This window comes from Oryctolagus cuniculus, chromosome 5, assembly GCF_964237555.1.
Source record: "Oryctolagus cuniculus chromosome 5, mOryCun1.1, whole genome shotgun sequence".
Taxonomy (NCBI): Eukaryota; Metazoa; Chordata; class Mammalia; order Lagomorpha; family Leporidae; genus Oryctolagus; species Oryctolagus cuniculus.
The window spans coordinates 46754882-46775536 of NC_091436.1; the positions used below are offsets into that span (position 1 = coordinate 46754882).

General features: G+C 37.9%; 1 protein-coding gene across 1 annotated transcript in view; it reads left to right on the plus strand.

Annotated features, from left to right (window-relative positions):
- The window catches only part of TRDN (triadin), a gene marked incomplete at its 5' end in the record, with an annotated part of 426296 nt that overhangs the window by 336113 nt on the left and 69528 nt on the right, over positions 1–20655 (plus strand). The window contains 1 exon segment of the mRNA NM_001082743.1: positions 6397–6435. Coding sequence (NP_001076212.1) covers positions 6397–6435 — 39 coding nt within the window.

Sequence of the window (20655 nt, forward strand, 5' to 3'; positions counted from 1 at the left end):
GGCATAAAAGATAGAATAGATAAAGTCAAAAGGACAGGATCAGAAATGTGTTACACTGTTTCTAGCATACACAAAAGACCAGGGGTCGTGAAGTTGAAAAGATGACACAATGAGGCAGGAGCTAAGTATGCATTTATTCTGTGCAGCAAAGACAGAATGCCCTGTAGCCAAATTTGTGTTTTTAGTGTCCACTCAGCAAACTTTCTGAGCATCAAACTCCTATGGGAATCTTTCCAAAGAAGGATTGCAGAGTCAGGGGTTAGGCATAAAATATTGAATCATATATCAAGAACTTTCCTTATGAACTAGTCATTTTAGAATTACACCTACAGAAGCTTATAAATCATAATTATTTTTCTTTTTGGCCAAGTTAGGATAGGACTTGCAAAATATAGACAGATACAGACACAGAGAGACAGAGAACATGTAGTGTGGGCATGTTTTGTGTATACATAGATGTTATGGAAAAGCACAATGCTCTGTAACATGGGGCATTAGCTTCTATTGTGAAATAACTGTCTATAAGCTAATTCATTCACATAGCCACTCTGAATAGATTTTTTAAAGATTTATGTTATTTAATCAAATGGAAGAGTGTTACACAGTGAGAGACAGAGAGAGAAAGAGATCTTCTATTCGCTGGTTCTCTTCTCAAATGGCTGAAAGGCTGGGAATTGTCTAGACTAAACCCAAGAGCCTGGTACTTCATCTGGGTCCCCAACATGGGTGACTGGAGCCCAAGTACTTGGTATCTTTCCCTGCTTTCCCAGGAGCATTAACAGGGAGCTGGATTGGAAGCAGAGTGGTGAAGACTTGAACTGGCACTCCAATATGGGATGCTGGTGTTGTAAGAGATGGCTTAATCCACTGAGCAACAGTGCTGGCTTCTGGGTAGTTTTAAATGACAGGAGTAAGTAATATATCAAAATCTTAAGATGTCATGGGCGTTTGGCTTAGTGTATAAGACACAGGATATGAATCCACATTCCATATCAAAGAGCTTGAGTGCCAGGTCTTGCTCTGCTTCTCATTCTAACCTTCTGTCAGTTTGGGTCCTGAGAGAATACGGTGATCAGCCCAAGTGATTGAGTTCTTGCCACAAATGTGATACACCAGGGTTGAATTCCCAGTTCATGGCCTCAGTGGCAGCCAGAAGTACATTGTGGGAATTTGGGGAGTGAAACAGCAGATGAAGCCGGCGCCACGGCTCACTAGGCTAATACTCCACCTTGCGGCGCCGGCACACTGGGTTCTAGTCCCGGTCAGGGCGCCGGATTCTGTCCCGGTTGCCCCTCTTCCAGGCCAGCTCTGTGCTGTGGCCAGGGAGTGCAGTGGAGGATGGCCCAAGTCCTTGGGCCCTGCACCCCATGGGAGACCAGGAGAAGTACCTGGCTCCTGCCATCGGATCAGCGCAGTGCTCCAGCCGCAGCGCACCGGCCGCGGCGGCCATTGGAGGGTGAACCAACGGCACAGGAAGACCTTTCTCTCTGTCTCTCTCTCTCACTGTCCACTCTGCCTGTCAAAAAAAAAAAAATTAATCTTTCTTTCTGCCTGTCAAATAAATAAACATAATTTTTAAAATTCTAAAGAAAATGTGAAACAGAATTCAATTTCTGTGATCAGTTCTAATTTAATCAGTTCTTTTTCACTCATAAAATAATTTTCATTAATAGGACAGGAATTTCAGATCATATTTTTGTTAAACAATGTAAAATGAAGTTAAACATTTGATTTTGAAGTTAAACATATTGTTCCAGAATTAGATAAAAGTCAAGATTCAAATCTGTTTGTACCTCACTATTGAGTAAGTACTTAGACAAATTATTAAGCCTTAATGTTGCCTTTGTAAAGTAGGTCTAATAACATTTATCTCATAGGAATTATAAAGAAAGATTATATAATTCATTGATTTTTTTCAATAAATATTTATTTACCAGAATTCTTTGCAAAGAACAATATAAGCACCACCATTTAGCAGACAAAATAGATATTCATCCCAAGACATATGAATTTATGTTTTTAGAATAGAGAGCCAGTAAATATATATAAAATATTATAAGAATATCATATATTAAGTGCATATAATATATTTAGTCTAGTGAATACCATGTGCCAAATGGAACATATAAGTTACTGGAAAATAATTATTAGTTTATTTTGTTATACATAAGGGTCTCTCCATGCTACAGAAGGAAATGTAATAATGACAATAAAAAAGTGAGAAAAATATCAATAATATTCAGTGCCTGTCTTGCAAATTACTTGAAATAGAGTCATTCTGAGGTGAATGCAAATTCTTAACATTATTAAATTGAGTTCATTTCTTTTTCTTATGAAGACAAAATAAATACTCTTAAATTGTGTGGATCACTATTACAGTCTTTCAGTGAGTTGCTCCACTTGACAATACAGTGTTGATGACATTGAAAAATCATTAATGAAGGTCCCCTCCCCAGGCCATCAGCAATTTACATTTCATAAATGAAATCAACAGCTTGGAAAATTCAGTGCTGCATATGAAATGGCAGGCTGTCTGTCTCAACAACTCAGCATGGGGATGTCTTCTTCCACGTTTCTGCTATGCTTGCATGTGGAGCCAAAAATGAAGGGCTCTAGGGGCACATGGTCATGGCAACTCAATATTTTGTGGTTATACAATTCTACCCAGTAGTAGGGAAATGAATAGCAAAGATAAACTCAAAAATAAGTTTCCTTTTCTCTTTCTTACTTTCATGTCCTGATTGCCAACATTGACCATAATTTACTAAAGAGTCTCTGTACAATAGTTTTAAATAAACTTTTAAAATGTGTATTTTGGGGCCAGTGTTGTGGCATAGGAGGTAAAGCTGCCGCCTGCAGTGCCAACAATCCAGTCCCGAGTCCCGGGTGCTCCACTTCCAATATAGCTCTCTGCTATTGCCTGGGAAAGCAGTAGAAGATGGCCCAAGTCCTTGGGCCTCTGCATCCACATGGGAGACCCAGAAGAAGCACCTGGCTCTTGGCTTTGGATCAGCCCAGCTCCAGTCGTTGTGGCCCTCTGGGGAGTTAATCAGGGGAGGAAGAACACTCTCTCTCTCTCTCTCTCTCTCTCTCCCTCCCTCTGCCGCTTTGTAAACTCTGCCTTTCAAATAAATAAATAAATCTTTAAAAATTAAAAAGAATATATATGTAAATATTTATATGACCAGAAACAAGTCACAGTTAAGAGCATAATTCTCATATGATCAAAAAATTGGAGACTCAACCATCAATAGAACTACCATCAACAGATTTTGTGCTGATGGACCAAGCAGCATAATAAAACTGCTGCTCACCTTGGGCAATATCTTAAGAATTTCTCACATATGAATTACTGTTTTGCGTATTCAAGGATGAAACTGCAGTTCTGAAAGGAAATAAGAGAAAATTATCCTGAAAATCCATGCATTGAGTTTAAAAGAGTAATTAAAAAATAACTACTTTTGTTACATTTGTCACTTAATTTTCCCTATCAATGTAACAATTATTTTTCTATTTCATTAGTGACAAATATTGACATAGCTTGATTTTAAATCCAGATTTTGTTACCTCAAACCCTTCCAAAAGTATTTATAACTTGTATGAGGTCATCTTGGTATTACTGTTTATGTAACATAAAAAAAAGCAGCAGTTCTACCATAGTGACAGCCTCTTGCAAGTTGGATAATGGGCTTATAAGTTGGATAGAAGTGCTTATAAATTTTTTTGTGTTTCATAAAGTAGGTTCTGAAAGTTTTGTTCACAAAGTGGATAAAAATTTCTCCTCAACTTTCTGTTTTCCAGTAATCTTTTGATGAACAATAAGTCTGTGATTATTCCATTTCAAGGTTTTAAATATGTGATTTATAGAGTGAGTGCCAGGTTCTTTTAGATAGATACTCTGACTTGATGGGCAAAGGGCTGGTGAACCCTTTTCTAGGAAGAAAAGATTTGAGGTTCTGGGAATTTATTTAAGAAATTTAAATATTTAAATATTTAAATCAGTGACACTTCAAAAACTGAGAACTCATAACAAGACCAGGATCATTCTATATGTCCTTGGGATATTCCCTGTGGTGAAAGGGAACAGGCTGGAAAGATGAAGCCCTATTTCTGCAATTTGACGGTTGGATGAGTATCTGCAAATTACTTAACCTCTGTAAGCCTTTGAGTCTCTCACCTGCAAGATGGGAGACAAATACCACTTACTTTATACAATAATGGAATAATCCAACTTAACAATTTACCAGTAGTTAGACTATAATAATTAACCCACAAACATTAATGCTTTTTGTTACATTTTTTCTATTTTGCTCTCAAGTTTAAACTGTATTGTTGTCTACATAGTAAATTCAATAAAGGTGAAATCATTAGTAGAAAAATAGAGAGATGTTCCCTTTTCTTCAAAGCCTAATTTAATTCACCACCAAAAAAAGATAAGTGATTTATTTCAAAATAAGGAAATACAAAAATGACTTAACATTAGCCTAAACTGACTGAAATAAAGCATACAACATCAGGAAACACAATAATGGAAGGTGATATTTGCTATGATTGAGCATAGAAAGATTACCACCCAATTTTTTTTTTTTTTTTTTTTTTTTGGCCAGAGTTAGTGCGAGAGAGAGACAGAAAGAGAGTTATAGACAGTGAGAGAGAGATAGAGAGAAAAGTCTTCCTTCTGTTGGTTCACTCCCCTAATGGCCCCTACAGCCGGTGCTGCACCCATCCGAAGCCAGGAGCTGGGTACTTCTTCCCAGTCTCCCATGTGGGTGGAGGGACCCAAGTACTTGGGCCATCTTCCGTTGGAAGAGGAGCAACCAGGACTAGTACGTGGCGCCCCAACTGGGTACTGGTATCGCAGGCAGAGGATTAGCCAAATGAGCCACGGTGCCGGCTACCACCCAATTTTTTAAAAAAGGTTTCTAAAGTAAATTATAAATGTAAAATCTATGTGAAATTGAATGCTCACTTCTAGATCTAGAAAGAAAAAATGAATCAATGTAATCTAGAACTAAAGACACAAAAGAGGGAGCATTTGGTCCTTCTTTAATTATTATTTTCTTTACTCATTAACTTATTCAGCAAGATTTATTGAACATATACCACATATATTAGATATTTCACCAAATACTGGCACTCTGTAATCAATAAATAGTTTTTGTCTTAAGGAAGCTCAAACTCTAAAGGCAGGGTTATACTTCATGTACTTCATATAGTATATACTTCTATACTATTTGGGATCATAGAAAACACTAAAAATAGGATATGACCTAATCAATTAAGTGAAATGTGTTAACTAAAATGATAATATATGTACAAAAAGTGTTAAAGTGCAATAATAGCACTAACAGCACTTTTTACAGATTGTGTGTTCAAGTATTATAGGAAGTAGGGTGCGAATGACTATGTAATTCTCTGTTAAATAAAGTACCTCACTTAAACAAATGAGGCCTATTTTTTCTCATTACAATTTCAAAAAGTTGAAATCTTTTAAGCTAAAATTTGAATAAAGATAGCTAACCATGTCCCAGATATATGGTCTATTCTTGATCAGCAGCCAACTATGAAATCAGTCTTTTTTCTGTTTGAAACAGGAGTGACCATATATAGAACTCTTCCATGAAACAAAACATAATTCTATGCCTGTAAGGGGAGAACTATAAAGTCTTCGAAAGATTGGTTAAGTAAATGGATGAACTGACAACATGAGAACATTGTCAACTCTCATATTGGTCAGGATGGAACCATAAGTAATAATTGGATAGTGTTTTAAAAACTGTGTATTTATTCTTTACTAATATGTTCAAATGCAGGATATCTGTACAAAAGGAATTATGTTATAACAACATGAAATATTTAATTTTAGTGATTATGTATATTATTATACTGAACATAAGCTGATTTAATTTATTTTATAGTATTAATAGTCATAGAGGTAATGATAAAACATTGTATCATTTTAAAACTATTAAGTTAACCACCAGATGGAGCTCTATGAACTGGACATATGATACTCAAAAATAGAAAACTGGTTGAATTAGAAAAAATATTATACTTATTTTTGGAGAAGCTTTTAATTTCCTTATCTGCAATATTAGAGAACTCAGGACTCTCAAGATATTAGCTCTTATTAAAACAAAGATGTCAGATTTCTTTATTAGTATGAAATATTTTAGCAAAGTGGATTTTAAATTGGAGTACTTTTATTTGTTAATTTATAATCAATAAAGATATGTGTTCCATTAATATTTTGATAAAATCGTGTAACTGTAACTGAAATTGAAAACAGACTAGGAGCATATATGAAACTTGCCATTTAGTATTTATTATTAATTCAAACACTTATTTTTCCATGTTTGTGTGTGTGTGTCTGTGTGTCTGTATGTTTTCCCCCAGGATCTGAAACTAAAAAAGATGAAAAGACATCCAAACCAGGTAAGGATACTCTAAGATTGTTCTTTAAATAAATGTCTTAGTTGATCTGAACAAGGCAGATTTTATCCTAAATGCTAATTCAAGCCTTGAGAAATGTAAAACAGTAAAAGAAAAAAAAAAAAAAAAACCTTGATATACTCTCCCCAAATACTTTTTTGGAAAACACTTTTCATTTCAGAACAGTTTAAAATTTACAAAATAAAAGCTGTATAGTGGTACAGAGTTTCCATATAAATTAAACCCAGATTCACCTATTATTAGGATCTCATGTAAGTATAATATCGTCACAATCAGTGAACTACAACCATCTTCCCTCACTTTGTAAAACCCAAATCCCCTCTATTTCTCTCTCTTCTCTAAGCCCCTGAAATCGGAGGTGACCCCCTAAAATTTATACAAATATGTGGCCCTTTAGAGTTCCCCAGGAGTGCTATCTGGGGTGCCACATATGCTATCGGAATTCGGGGTGCCTTATGATTTCATCATATGCTTGCTAATAAATCTCCAATATTAATAAGCCCAAAAGGGTTCTTACCTAATATTTAGAGAAGAATTCTAAATACTGGCACAGATAAAAGAAGCAGCATGGAACATTTTAGGTTTTTATTTAGTGAGAAAGATGCATAGGAGGGTGAGAGCTTTATTTAAGAGAGAGAGGTAAATCTGGGTTCATACAGAGCACCAGGAACCAGCCACATGGAGGAGCATCTAAGCCAGGAAGCCTAGGGCTGGTGGCCTGAAGGCCATGGGCCCTGGAGGCGCAGGGCTACAGCAAGCCCCTTCTGGAACGAGGCCAGGGAAAAAGAGAAGGGCCAAGGGCAGGGACACACGGTGTCCAAGGCTTTTAACCCACTTCCAAAGGGGAGTGGTTAATTAACCTGATTGGCTGGTGGGAACCCAGGTGTGGCCAGGTGGGGCATGAGGTGACACAGGGGCATGGTGAAGGTATCAGGTAAGGTGTGAGATCACACAGGGGCATAGCGAAGGCGTGGTCTTCTAGCTCACAAACTTAATGGATTTTAACCTGTATGCCTGCCTGCTCCACCTATAGTAATCAACATTCTGTGTTTAGATTCAGTTTCTTTTTCTTTGTTTGTTTTTTGGAGTTTTTTTCAGCTCCCACATATGAGGGAGAGCATACATGCTATATCTGTAAACACACACACACACACACACATACACACAGAGGCATATATCAGATATAGTGTTTATTTATATATATATAAATATGCATATATTTCTTTTTCCATTCATTTGATGAAGCATTACTTGGTTAATTCCTTATCTTGGCTTTTGTAAACAGTGTTGTAATAAACATGATGAGGCAGGTGTCTCATTAACACAATGATGCCATGTTTTTAGGATACATACTCAGTACTGGGATTACTAGCACATTTGGCAGTTCTATTTCTACTTTTTAAAGAAATCTCCACACTATTTTAATAGTGACTGTGCTAATTTACTTTCTTATCAATGGTGTATAAGAATTCCCTTTTATTTGGGGCAATAAAGCCAGTAAAGCCACTGTGCTGGCATCTCATATGGGTGCTGGTTCAGGTCCCGGCTGCTCCTCTTCAGATCCACATCCCTGCTAATGCATCTGGGAAAGCAGTTGAATACGGCCCAAGTGCTTGGGCCTCTGCACCCATGTGGGAGACCTAAATGAAGCTATTGACTCCTTGCTTTGTTCTGGCCCAACCCTGGCCATTTCAGCCATCTGGGGAGTAAACAGCAGATGGAAGACTTCTCTACTTGTTCGCCCTCTGCCTCTGCCTCTCTCTTTGTGTAATTCTGACTTTCAGATGAATAAATACATCTTTAAAAAAATTTCCTTTTTCCATATACTCACCAGCATTTCTTACCCTCTTTTTTGGATAATATTCATTCTAACAGGGCTGAATTAACACTTAATTTTGGTTTTGATTTGCATTCCCTTGCTGTTTAGTGATACTGAGCATTTGTTTTCCAGATTTATTTATATTTTTGAAAGTCATAATGACAGAGAGAGGGACAGACACAGAGATTGAGATGTCTTTCATCTGCTGTTTGATTCCCTAAATGGCTGCAACAACCAGGGCTCTGGCAGACCAAAGTTACGAGCCAGGAACTTCATCTGGGTCTCCCACGTGGGTAGCAGAGGCCCAAACATGTGGGCCATCTTCTGTTGCTTTTCTCAGGCTTTTAGCAAGGATCTGCATCAGAAGTGGAGCAGCTGGAACATGAACTGGCACACATATGTGATGCAGGCATCATAGGCGGTGGCTTTACTACCTATGCCATAATGTTGGCTGTAAGCATTTTAAAAAATATGCTTGTTAAGCATTGCATTTCTTCTTTTGGGAACTGTCTTTTCAGGTCCTTTGCCCATGTCTTAAATGAAATGGTTTGTTTTTGCTTTTGCTGAGTTCTTAGTTTATTCAAAAAATTAAGCCTTTTTCAGATAAGTAACTTGTAAATATTTTTCTCCCACTGCTTCAGAAGTTTCTTCCCTTTATTGTTTTATAGAAGTTTCTGAGTTTGATGTAATCCCTTTTGTCTAGTTCTGTGTTCATTACCAGTGCTTTTGGGATCTTAGCCAGAAATCATTGCCCAAATTAATGTCTTGAAGCAATTCACCTAAATTTTCTTCCGGTGACTTCATAATGTCTGTTCTTACATTTAGGTCTTTGATACATCTTGAGTTGGTTTTTGTTCATGGTGAGAAGTAGGGATGCAAATTCATTCTTCTACTTATGTATGTCAAGTTTTACCACCATCATTTATTAAAAAGACTATCTTTTCTCCAATGTATATTGTGGGTACCTTTGTCAAAAATCAATCAGATGCATTTACATAGATGAAAAGTAATTGGCAATAAAATAGACACTAAAATTAAAATAGACTCCATGTTTTCTGGTAGTATATATTTTTAAAGATGTATTTATTCACTTGAAAGCCAGTTGCACAAAGAGAGAAGGATAGGCAGAGAAGGAGAGAGAGAGGGAGAGGTCTTCCATCCACTAGTTCTCTCCACAATTGGCCGCAAGGGCTGGAACTGCGCCAATCTGAAGTCAGGAGCCAGGAGCTTCTTCCTGATCTCCCTCACGGGTGCAGGGGCCCAATGATTTGGGCTACCATCTACTGCTTTCCCAGGCCATAGCAGAGAGTTGGATTGGAAGTGGAGCAGCTGGGACTCGAACCAGCGCCCATACGGGATGCCGGCACTGCAGGTGGTGGCTTTCCCTGCTAAGCCAAAGCAATGGAATGATGATCACATACTGCTCCTTATAAATCTATTGGGCAACTGAACAGGATTTACAAAATACTATGGGAGGAATTTGAAATTCAGAATCCCTAACCAGAACATGAAAAATTTATAAAACTTATTCTTATGACCAAGTAAGCCTTTAACCTACATTCAACCAATTTTGTTCTCAAAATCGGTAGTTTTATATGGTTTATCACAGTTGATTCAACCCATTTTTATGCTACTAGTTAAGTACAAAAATATTCTTTAGGGAGAAAATCCATTACTTTATTGCCTGTTAATTTTCAAAAGCTTCTAAAATAAGACATCTCTGCCTTTTAAAAGGGAAAGAGAGAGAGAAAGACAAAGATTGAGATCTTCCAGTTGCTGGTTCACTCCCTAAATGGCCACATAGTCAGGGCTGCACTAAGCCAAACCCAAGAGCCAGGAACTTAATCTGTGTCTCTCACTTGGGTGACTGAGGCCCAAATATGTGGGTCATTCTCCAATGCTTCCCCAGGCACATTAGCAGGAATGTGTTTTGGTATAAGAAAAGTTGAGATCTGAACCATCACCAAGATATTGATGCCAGCATCCCAAGAGGCAGTTTGTCTCACTCTGGAGCAATGCCAGCTCAATACACTAAAAATACACTTCTAAAAGTAGATTTCCAAGTGAAAAATCTAAGAAATTAGCTGGACACTCAAGGCAGGTGATAAAAGTTGGGAGGTAAAAAGGGCAGAAAAAAGGAAACTATAATCCCTGAGGAAAATTCTGGTTAATTACAATCTTGTTAACCCTAGTATTTTATATCTAAATAAGCAGACTTATATGTCTATATCTACCTATACAAAGGAATATAAATATACTTATGTTTCTCTGTACAGTGAAAATACATTATTCATATTATTGCTCTTAAAGTATTTGCATATATTCATTTACACAAATTTTAATCTGCACTTAAGTAGTCATGGTAATTCACATTTCTGTGTGTATGTTAAATGTTAACCAGAATTATTGTCATTTGTTTTTATTTATTTAAAAGGCAGAGAGAGAGAAAAGGAAGGAGGAGAGAGAGAGTGTGTGAGACAGAGAGAAATATATTCCATCTGCTGGTTCACTCCCCAAGTGGTCACAGCAGCCACGTCTGTGTTAGGCTGATGCCAGAAACCAGGAAATCTATTAGGATCTCCCACTTGGATGACAGGGCCCAAGTACTTTGGCCCTCTTCCACTGCTTTCCCTGGAGCATTAGCAAGAAGTTGGATCAGATATAGAGTAGCTAGGGCTCCAAATAGCATTAGATATGGGGTGCTGTTATTGAAAACAGTGGATTAAACCATTGTACTACAACACCAGCCCCCATCTTCTTATTTTTGATGATTAAACACGAAAGTTCTAAATGACTTTACAAATTATGAGACTGTTCTCTGGGAAATCGATAGGAAAATTAATAATTGTAAACTGTAGAATATATAATGGGGATAGATTACATGTTGAGTATTTACATCAAAAATTATCATTAAATATTAACTATACCGACACTATTCTTGTTTAAATGATCCCTTTGGTTCTTAGTCCTATCATTATGATCAATTGTGAACTGAAATTGATCACTGGGACTAGTGAGATGGCATTGGTACATGCCACCTTGATGGGATTGAATTGGAATCCCCTGGTATGTTTCTAACTCTACCTTTTGAGGTAAGTCATGTTGAGCATGTCCCGAATTGCACATCTCTTCCCTCTCTTATTCCCACTCTTATATTTAACAGTGATCACTTTCAGTTAAGCTTCAGCACTTAAGAAGAATTGTGTATTGATTACAGTGTTCAACCGAAAGTATTAAGTAGAACAAACAAAAAAAATATTAAGAGGGATAACATATCAAGTTGCTCATCAACAGTCAGGGTGAGGGCTGATCAAGTCACCGTTTCTCATAGTGTTCATTTCACTTTAACAGGTTTCCTTTTTGGTTCTCAGTTAGTTGTCACCGATCAGGGAGAACATATGGTATTTGTCCCTTTGGGATTGGCTTATTTCACTCAGCATAATATTTTCCAAATTCCTAATAGAGATCACTTTTCAGTTAAAATTTAAACACCTAAGAATAATTGTGTGTTCATCACAAAGTTCAACCAATGGTACTAGAACAAAAAAAATACTAAAATGGATAAAGTATTACATTGTACATCAACCGTCAGGACAAGAGCTGATCAAGTCACTGTTTCTCATAGTGTCCATTTCATTTCAACAGGTTTCCCCTTTGGTGCTCAGTTAGTTGTCGCCGATCAGGGAGAACATATGATATTTGTCCCTTTGGGACTGGCTCAATTCACTCAGCATGATGTTTTCCAAATTCCTCCATCTTGTTGCAAATGACCGGGTTTCGTTGTTTTTGACTGCTGTATAGTATTCCATAGAGTACATGTCCCATAATTTCTTTATCCAGTCTACTGTTGATGGGCATTTGGGTTGGTTCCAGGTCTTGGCTATTGTGAATTGAGCTGCAATAAACATTGAGGTGCAGACAGCTTGTTTTTTTTTGCCAATTTCATTTCCTTTGGGTAAATTCCAAGGAGTGGGATGGCTGGGTTGAATGGTAGGGTTATCTTCAGGTTTCTGAGGAATCTCCAGACTGACTTCCATAGTGGCTTAACCAGTTTGCATTCCCACCAACATTGGGTTAGTGTCCCTTTTTCCCCACATCGTCTCCAGCATCTATTGTTGGTAGATTTCTGAATGTGAGCCATTTTAACTGGGGTGAGGTGAAACCTCATTGTGGTTTTGATTTGCATTTCCCTGATGCTAGTGATGTTGAACATTTTTTCATGTGTCTGTTGGCATTTGGATTTCCTCTTTTGTAAAATGTCTATTGAGGTCCTTGGCCCATCTCTTAAGTGGGTTGTTTGTTTTGATGTTCTGGAGTTTCTTGATTTCTTTGTAGATTCTGGTTATCAACCGTTTATCAGTTGCATAGTTTGCAAATATATTTTCCCATTCTGTCGGTTGTCTCTTCACTCTCCTGACTGTTTCTTTTGCAGTACAGAAACTTCTCAATTTGATGCAATCCCAAATGTAAATTTTGGCTTTGACTGCCTGTGCTTCTGGGGTGTTTTCCAAGAAGTCATTGCTGGTACCTATATCTTGCAGGGTTTTTCCAATGCTCTCTAATAATTTGATGGTGTCAGGTCGTAGATTTAAGTCTTTAATCCATGTTGAGTGAATTTTTGTGTAAGGTGAAAGGTAGGGGTCTTGCTTCATGATTCTGCACGTGGAAATCCAATTTTCCCAGCACCATTTATTGAATAGACTGTCCTTACTCCAGGGATTGGTTTTGGATCCTTGATCAAATATGAGTTGGCTGTAGATGTTTGCATTGATTTCTGATGTTTCAATTCTGTTCCATTGGTCTATCCAGAGAGAACGATCCAACATGGGAAGTGAGATACACAGCAGACTCCTAGAATGGCACATGTCCTAAACAGCACTCTGGCCTCAGAATCAGCCCTTAAGGCATGCGGATCTGGCTGAAAAGCCCATGAGAGTATTTCAGGCATGGAAAGCCAAGATACTCTGGGAAAAACAAACAAACAAACAAAAAAACCCTGAATGAAAGATCTCTGCGAGTGAGATCCCAGTGGAAAGAACGGGTCATCAAAGAAGGAGGTACCTTTCTCTGAAGGGAGGAGAGAACTTCCACTTTGACCATGGCCTTGTCTAAATATGATCAGAATTGGTGAACTCAAAAGGCTTCCATAGCCTTGGCACCTCATGACAAGAGCCTAGGGTGATTACTGAGGCCATAAACAAGAGTGTCAATTTGTTAATTCAACAACAGGAGTCACTGTGCACTTACTCCTCATGTAGGATCTCTGTCCTTAGTGTGCTGTACATTGAGATTTAATGCTATAACTAGTACTCAAACAGTGTTTTTCACTTTATGTTTCTGTGTGGGAGCAAACTGTTGAAATCCTTACTTAATGTATGCTAAACTGATCTTCTGTATATAAAGAGAATCGAAAATGAATCTTGATGTGAATGGAAGGGAAGAGGGAGTGGGAAAGGGGAGGGTTGCGGGTGGGAGGGACGTTATGGGGGGGAAGCCATTGTAATCCATAAGCTGTACTTTGGAAATTTATATGCATTAAATAAAAGTTAAAAAATATTAACTATACCTACAAAGGAATAACTGCACATAAAACTGTCCTATTATTGTTGGCACCCTACCTGTTTCTATGAAAGCTTACTAATCCAATAGAAGGTGCTTTCTGTTGGCTCTTCCTGTAAGCATAATATTGTATTTTATTATTGGCACAAATTAGGTTAAGCAACATATGCACTATAAGTTTCCTATTCTTAGTTTACATTAAATATTTATATCTGAGTATTTGTCTGTTGATAGGAATTGGCATTACTGATGTATCTTATAAAATATAATCAATCATCTGTATATCAAAGCATTTTTAATGCTAATATCACTACCACATGCTCAGGATTATGCTTAGGAATACAGAATTCACAAATATTGGTAAGGTATTATTTCCATTTCCAAGGTTCATATTCATGGAAATATACATGAGCTATTGAATGGTGGCTATTCAGCCTTTATATTATTGAGTTGATCTCTCAGAAGGTAGGGAGAGGAGGCACTGCTACAGTGTAGAGCAATCTATGAAAGCTTCATGGAGATAAAGCATTTAAATCAGGATTTTTAAAAATACAGACGAGCAGCTGAGAGTTACGAAGTGTGGCGTAAACAATGCTAGCTTTATCATATGATGACATGAATTTGGTTCTTCATCACTAGCTAGAGTTGTGACTGAAATTACTTAATATTTTTGTGCCTCGATTTCCTTATTTACTGAATGAAGGCCATCAGATTTACCTAAAAATGTTATCACGTGAAATAAGAGGCCATGCTTAGTAATTCATTGAGCTTCAATAAATGGTTTCTGTGTTTAGAAGGTGGCCTAGAGCCCCGGTTGAGTACAGCAGTCATATGAGAAATTGAAGAAAATTGTAGCAGAAGGATTCAGCCATACAAGAGGAGCCTTGAAATCCTGGGATGGGCTTAGAAGGTCAAAGCATAATTTAGATTCTTGAGAACATGAATGATAAGAACATGGTATCATTAGTCTTACACTGCCATACAGAGTGAAATCTTATAAAAGAATTTAAAATCAGAGATCTAAATGAAAAATCTTTTCATAATTATTGTGAAATAAAAATGAGAGCAATATAAATATGGTATGGACAGAGAGTAAAGACATTAGAAATTCAGATACAACTAATTAACTGTTTACTTTCAAAACTTAATATAGCCATGACTAATATTAATTGTGGAATTATTTTTAAATTTTAAAAATCATTCACCCATGAAGCTCTTTGAAAATACTAATGATGTTATGTCATATATTGCTTCAGGGATGTGACTGCATATGCTTGAAAAACACAATTATTCTGTCTGTACTTTGTTATAACTGCTTTTGTAGTTGTCAAGCAGCTTCACAAGAAAAACTTGATCTGATGACATGAGCTATATATAACTCCCAGGTCTCAAGCGTGAGAGGTTGCAGAAGATAATCAAGTGTGGAAGTTGCAAAGGGAATCTGGGCATCCACATAGAGATGTTCTGCAGACACTTGCAAATTGGAGAAGTCCATTTTGAACTCCCAATTCTGTTTGTTTTTGTTTTTGTTTTTGCTTTTTTTTTTTTTTAAGATTTATTTATTTACTTGAAAGTCTGGGCCGGCGCCAAGGCTCACTAGGCTTATACTCCGCCTTGCGGCACCGGCACACCAGGTTCTAGTCCCGGTCGGTCGGGGCGCCGGATTCTGTCCCGGTTGCCCCTCTTCCAGGCCAGTTCTCTGCTGTGGCCAGGGAGTGCAGTGGAGGATGGCCCAAGTGCTTGGGCCCTGCACCCCATGGGAGACCAGGAGAAGCACCTGGCTCCTGCCATTGGATCAGCTCAGTGCGCCAGCCGCAGCACGCCGGCCGCGGTGGCCATTGGAGGGTGAACCAACGGCGAAGGAAGACCTTTCTCTATACCTTTCTCTCTGTCTCTCTCTCTCATCCACTCTGCCTGTCAAAAAAAAAAAAAAAAAAACAAGTCTGAATTACAGAGAGGCAGAGGCAGAGGAAGAGTGAAATTCTTCCATCTGCTGGTTCATTCCCCAAATGGCTGCAACAACCAGAGCTGGACAGTCTGGGCCAGGAGCCAGGAGCTTCTTCCAGGTCTCCCACATTGGCACAGAGACCCAAGGACTTGGGCCATCTTCTGCTGTTTTGCAGGCCATAGCAGACAGCTGGATTGGAAGTGGAGTTGCCCATATGGGATACTGGCACTGCAGGCAGAGGCTTTTAGTTATAAGGACTTGAATTACGTCATTTTCATTTAAAAACTGTAATTTTAATAGTTCAGCTAAGCACTATTAAAGAGTATAAGCAGGTATTATTATTATTAATGTTATTACTTAATATTAATCAATAATTATAATAAGCATTTAAATTGGTAATACCAACATTGGCGTAAAGAAGAAATATTTTACACTATTAGGTTATTTTTTGAACTTTGACAGTGTATTCTGTAAGAAGTTTATATTAATTATTGATACATGAAAACGTATAGAATAATTAAGTTTGAATTTCATCACATATGTATATGAGAACATTAGGAATGTCTCATGATTAAAAAAGATAGTGTTCTTTATTTTTTTTTTTTTTTTTAGACAGGCAGAGTGGACAGTGAGAGAGAGAGAGAGAGAGAGACAGAGAGAAAGGTCTTCCTTTGCCGTTGTTTCACCCTCAATGGCCGCCGCGGCCAGCGCATCGCGCTGATCCAAAGGCAGGAGCCAGGTACTTCTCCTGGTCTCCCATGGGGTGCAGGGCCCAAGCACTTGGGCCATCCTCCACTGCACTCCTGGGGCCATAGCAGAGAACTGGCCTGGAAGAGGGGCAACCGGGACAGAATCCGGCGCCCCGGTGTGCCGGCGCCGCAGGCGGAGGATTAGCCTATTGAGCCGCAGCGTCAGCCAAAAAAGAGTGTTCTTAAAAAAAATAGTGTTCTTTTCTTTTGCCTGCATATCCTGGATATTATTTTAATGCCAAACATAGAACTATAAAAACACAGAATAAGACAGAGATGGATTGAGGAAAAGGGAGAGAAACAAAGAAAGATTGGGTTATGGACTGTTTTGAATCAGAAGCCTAAAGTAAAGCTTAGATACAATGTAGACATTAGTAACAAATCAGTATAGGAGATTCTGCCAAAGCAGGGGTTTTTGTGGGTGTATTTCATGTGCTTCCTATACCTGGAATAATTCCCCAGCACATAGTAAAAGTTAGATGAATGTCTTTGAATGAACAAATCTGAGTACAATTATGTGGTAAAATGGACCTGGAAGCCTATTTCTGAATCTGTTAATAGAGAAATTGATCTATTTGAGTTTTCTACAAATGTTAAGGTATTTCTGAAGAGAATATCATTATGTTTTTAGAATCATAGCTACAAATCACATTGAATCTGTTAAAAACTCATTGTAAGTTAAAATAAATATATTAAAAAATATTTAGCCAGGTACCTGGCACAAAAATAGCCAGTTAAGATTTTATGCAAATAACTACACTAGACAAGATTTGAGAATTAAAATTTGGTATCCCTTGCAAAATATGAAAAAAATAATTATTGTTGGCCATTTGCCTTAAAATTTCTTAAAAATTGTTTCATGTGACTCAAGTGCTGGAATCTTGAAATTTTTTCTAATTAAATTTATATATTGGTTTAGTAGTCAATTCAGTCAATTTAGTACAGTTTCCTTAGTAGGTTCTGAATCAGTCTATAACAAGGGCAGTTTTCTCAGCTGGTTTCAAATTTAAGAGAGGAGGGGCCAGCACTGTGGCTCACTTGGTTAATCCTCCCCCTGCTGTGCCAGCATCCCATAAGGGTGCTGGGTTCTAGTTCCAGTTGCTCCTCTTCCAGGACAGCTCTCTGCTGTGGCCCTGGAGGGCAGTGGAGAATGGTCCAAGTGCTTGGGCCCCTGCATCCACATGGGAGACCAGGACTACGCACCTGGCTCTTGGCTTCGGATCGGCACAGTGCACCAGCCATAGCGGCCATTTGGGTGGTGAACCAATGGAAGGAAGACCTTTCTGTCTCTCTCTCTCACTGTCTATGACTCTACCTGTCAAATAAAAATAAACAAATAAATAAATAATAATAATAAATTTAAGAGAGGTGCATTCTATGCAGATCCTAGTGAAATATCCAAGTCCTTTCTATTAAAAGAAACAAATGGGCAGGCGCCGTGGCTCAATAGGCTAATCCTCCACCTGGCGGCGCCGGCACACCGGGTTCTAGTCCCGGTCGGGGCGCCGGATTCTGTCCCAGTTGCCCCTCTTCCAGGCCAACTCTCTGCTATGGCCCAGGAGTGCAGTGCACCCCATGGGAGACCAGGAGAAGAACCTGGCTCCTGGCTTCGGATCAGTACAGCATGCCGGCCGCGGCGGCCATTGGAGGGTGAACCAACGGCAAAGGAAGACCTTTCTCTCTCTCTCTCACTGTCCACTCTGCCTGTCAAAAAAAAACTTAAAAAAATAAAAAAATGGAGAATAATGTAGCTTCATCAAAAATAACTAAGCTCTATTGTGTGAACAATGTGCCACTGGTCTGATGGTTCATCTTGTTACTGCTTTATGTGTTTTATACTCTTCCAAAAGTTACAATTTTCCACTTTTAGATTCCTCACACTTATTTTCTTCCTTTTGTAGTTTATGGAAATCAAAAAATGATCTTTGTTGTCCCTTAAAATATTTGGATGAAAATCTTCCTTTTTTATTTCAAACCAACCTGAAAACTGATTCAGTATTGTTGTAGTAATGGGATTTGACTTACAATCTTTCAGTTTGGTAAGGCAAATCGCTATATAGAAGGTTGTATGACTTGCCATCAAAGAACCGCATGGTGAGTCCTCTCAATTAAAGCAAGCATTTTGGATCTTTGTGTGTTTTAGCAGTCACGTCAACTAGACAGCTTTCTGTGTCCATTCTTGTTGGTGAATTGCACTGAAACAACATTAGAAAATGCATAAGAATCAAGCTTTCCCTTGTTGCCTAGTTTATGTATTCTTTGTTATTCAAAAACATGATAGTTTCATTAACTATTTGAATCCATTCTAAATCTCTCTTTTATCTTTCTCCTGACCAAACATGAATTTAGATGATTTACAATCCCCAATAGGTGATCTGGTTGATAAAATCATGCTCTTACCTGAAATGCTCTTTTCTGTTTTCTAATTTGGAGAATTAGCACAATGTTATTCTTATATGGAAATAGTTCTCAAGCCAGTGAAGTGCTTCACTCTTGAGAGAGATTTAGATGAGGGTTGATATTTAACAATGAAATCATATTCCCAGAGAAGAGGCTTCTGATACCTCTTGTGGGTGAGCATGGGGGTAATCTTCCATTTTATTTCATATATTGCCAAATTTAGTACTCTTTAACAGAAAGCATGTTAAGGAAGGGACATAGATCTACTTGTTTTTGTATAATACAAAGGAAGATAAGTAATATGAACTATTCATCTTTTCTATTCATCCATCCCTGATTTCAGAATAGAATATTCTCAAGTTCAGTCACTGAGATGGGTATGAACAATACAAAACAGAGCAGAAATAATGGTTTTTGTGGTGACCATCAGACATGTCCATTCATGTATTAACCACTTAACGGAGTAAGGTATGAAGGAGACATGTTTAAGGTGATGGAGTTTAGTGAATCTTAATAAATAAAAATGTTGTGCCCAACAGTGCTAATGAATTGAAAATGATCCCCAAGGCATTTTCTGTTCCAATAAAAAATTACCCAATTGTTGAATCTAAATGTGACATAATTTTCTCTTTTCCTTAGGTGAAATAGTCCCAAACAATATCAATGAAAAATTCTATGCATTTTAAAATATCTCAAAGTAAAATTATCATAGCATAGTTTTGAAAACAACTGTGTAGATAAAAATGAAGGATTTTTGTTAATAATGTAATTTCAGGGAAGGTCTGTATAATTAAAAAATATTCCTTAATATTTTAGCAGCATCTTTTATAAGTTGCTAATGTGGGTGTTTTTCGTGCATATATTTCTCACTAGGGTAGTCCTACATGTCACATGCTATTATCATTTGTTCATTAAAGACAATTATTATATGCAATGTGTGAAACAATGTACAATGCTAAGATCACAAAGACGAGAATTGCAATCCATGCCTATTGAGTTTCACAACTTATTTGGGGAAGACAAATGAATAAATGATGATAAATTATTACATTGTGGCTGGCGCCACTGCTCACTTGGCTAATCCTCTGCCTGCGGCCCTGGCACCCCGGGTACTATCCAGGTTGGGGTGCCGGATTCTGTCCCGGCTGCCTCTCTTCCAGTCCAGTTCCCTGCTGTGGCCCAGGAAGGCAGTGGAGGATGGCCCAAGTGCTTGGGCCCTGCACCCTCATGGGAGACCAGGAGGAAGCACCTGGCTCCTGGCTTCGGATCTGCACAGTGCGCTGACTACAGTGCACCAGCCATAGCAAATCTAATTTTTATGGCTATGACTAGAATTAAGATCATCCAGAAGAATTCAATTTTATTTGATAGATAATTTTGATAACCTAAATATTTTTGGGAAACCGAATTGCTTAAGATTTACAGAAGGCTGTTTCAGTGCTAAATGAGTGATTGAATAATTACAATGTGATGTCAATGCTACACCAATTTGTATACTTTAAAAAAGATTTCAAAGTAATGGTTCTAATTTAGCATCTCTATTTCTCCATTAGTTGTGTATTAACTTAATTTATCATGCTTGATCATGCTGCAAACAAAACATCTGGAGTCAGTTTTGTGAACATCACTTTAAATCCCAGTTGAACATTAATGGACAAGACCCAAAGTGTCTCTTCCTATACAGTTCAGGAAAAATAGAACTGAAATGGATTGTTAGAACATAGTGA